This window comes from Chaetura pelagica, unplaced genomic scaffold (assembly GCF_000747805.2).
Source record: "Chaetura pelagica isolate M959 unplaced genomic scaffold, ChaPel_1.0 scaffold250, whole genome shotgun sequence".
NCBI classification, from domain to species: Eukaryota; Metazoa; Chordata; class Aves; order Apodiformes; family Apodidae; genus Chaetura; species Chaetura pelagica.
The window spans coordinates 153,453-155,620 of NW_009951929.1; the positions used below are offsets into that span (position 1 = coordinate 153,453).

At 58.8% G+C, this 2,168-nt stretch overlaps 1 protein-coding gene across 1 annotated transcript in view; it reads right to left on the minus strand.

The window, feature by feature from the left end:
- AHCYL2 (adenosylhomocysteinase-like 2) overlaps positions 1–2,168 on the minus strand; it is a 31,126-nt gene that overhangs the window by 1,623 nt on the left and 27,335 nt on the right. Inside the window, exons 15-17 of the mRNA XM_009996373.1 lie at positions 2,109–2,168; positions 1,945–2,023; positions 855–975 (exon numbers count right to left, since the gene is read on the minus strand). Coding sequence (XP_009994675.1) covers positions 855–975; positions 1,945–2,023; positions 2,109–2,168 — 260 coding nt within the window. The remainder of the gene's footprint in view (positions 1–854; positions 976–1,944; positions 2,024–2,108) is intronic.

Sequence of the window (2,168 nt, forward strand, 5' to 3'; positions counted from 1 at the left end):
AGCCCCATCCAACCTGCCCTTCAACACCCCCAGGGATGGGGCAGCCACAGCTTCCCTGGGCAACCTGGGCCAGGCTCTCCCCACCCTCACAGCCCAGAATTTCTCCCTCCCATCTCAGCTCCAGCTCCCTCTGCCAGCTGGAAACCCTTCCCCCTGCTCCCATCCCTCCCTGCCCTTGTCCCAAGCCCCTCCCCAGCTTTCCTGGAGCCCCTCCAGGTCCTTGGAAGGCAAAATGGGCAAAGAAAATGGAACCAGAGGAAGCTCCTCCCCAGGAGGCCTTTGCACTTAACACAGGGCAGGGAAAAAGAACCACCTCAGGATCTGGCAAATCCCACTGAACCCCATCCTGGAGCCTTTGGGTGCCCTTGGGGGAGAACCTGAAACCTGCACACCAAGAAATTCCTTCTCTGCGAAGCAAAACGTGTCCCCATGTTGGCTACAAGTGTCAGTCTGGGGAGGGATCCAGGGGCTCTGGGTGAAGATAAGGGTTGTTTTGGGGGGGGATCAGCACGGCCTGTTCCAGGGGAGGGGAGCAGGGAGCTGAGCCCACCCGGGGAGCTGAGCTCATCCTGCCACAAGCTTTAAAACTGAAGCTGTCACCCGAGGTGGGCGGGTGACATCCCTCTGCCATGTGCCAGGGGGAGGTGGCAGCTGCTGCCAGACACAAAGGGCTGGTGTCCTGCCAGCTGTTCCCTGTCACAGCTCCAGCCACGCTGTCCCCTCCCAGGCTGGGCCATTCCCTACTGGAACCACCAGAAAAGCCCCACAGAACCTTCTCAAGGGGACTGGTGGGATGAAACCCTCTGCCCTCCCCACCCCCCGTGGCAGCAGAAGGGGAGGTTGAGGAGCAGCACCTGTAGTAGTTTGGTTTGAAAGGTCCATTCTTGTTCAGTCCCAGGTATTTTGCTTGTTCATCCGTGAGTTCTGTCAGGTGGGCATCAAAGGTGGGGAGGTGGAGACTGGCCACGTACTCATCTGCCAGGGTGTCAAGCCAAGTTAGTAGGAGAAGGGGAAGGCAACGAGTCCTCTCCTGCTCCCTAAAGCCCCAGCTGGGAATGGGGTCACTCCTCATGCCTGGGCTGCTAAACTGCAGGGCTGCTGGTCACCCTGAGTGGGGACAACCAACCTGTTTTGAGCTAGAGGGGGAAAACCTGTCTCTGAAATACCCTTCTAGGTGTTCACCTGGTAGAAATACCCCTGGGACTGCTGCTGGGTGGTGGTGCAGCCTTGGGCAAGCTTGGGTGCTCTACTGGGCATTTCTGGTAGGTGGCAGCTGAGGACAAGCTGCAGCTGGTCTGAGGAAATGCAATTAACACAAAAAATAAGAATTGTTTGGGTTGGGAAAGATCTCTGAGATCACCCAGTCCAACCATTCCCCCAGCCCTGCCAAGGCCCCCACTGCCCCATGTCCCTCAGCACCATCTCCAGGGCTTGGAAACCCCTCCAGGGATGGGGACTCCCCCCCTGCCCTGGGCAGCCTGGGCCAGGCCCTGACAACCCTTGCCAGGCAGGAATTGTTCCCCAGATCCAACCTCAACCTCCCCTGGCACAACTTGAGGCCGTTCCCTCTTGTCCTGTCCCTTGTTCCTGGGGAGCAGAGCCCGACCCCCCTGGCTCCAACCTCCTCTCAGGAGCTGCAGAGCCAGAAGGTCTCCCCTCAGCCTCCTTTGCTCCAAGATGTGTTTCCAAGCTGGCAGTGACTCAAAGAACTGACCTTCCAGCAGGCCAAGGAGGGTTATCAAGAGGCCACAAGAGCCCAGACCCAGTAGGCAGAACTTGCTGGAAGACCCTGAGCTTGGCAGGGAAGCAAACACGAGCCCTGGAGGCTGCCCTGAACTGCCCTGCCTGCCTCAGCTCAGCCCAGCCCAGCCCAGCAGGACCTCCCATCTGTCCCATCCTCTCAGAACCACAGCAGAGGAGCCCCCAAGCCCAGGAAATCTTTACCCATTTTCTTAGGCAGCAAATACACATCTTGCTTGTAGCGGCCCTCGGGGGCGTTGTACAGCTCTATCAGAGCCAAAGCCTGGATGGAGAAGACACTCAGGTCACTAAGTTCTGCCCACCAAGGAGCAAGGAGCTGCCACCAGCTCAGCCCAGACCCTACTTGCCTGCGTGGTGGCCGTGATGGACAAGACAAAGGTGGGGACAGTGGAGCAGCTCAGGTTCAG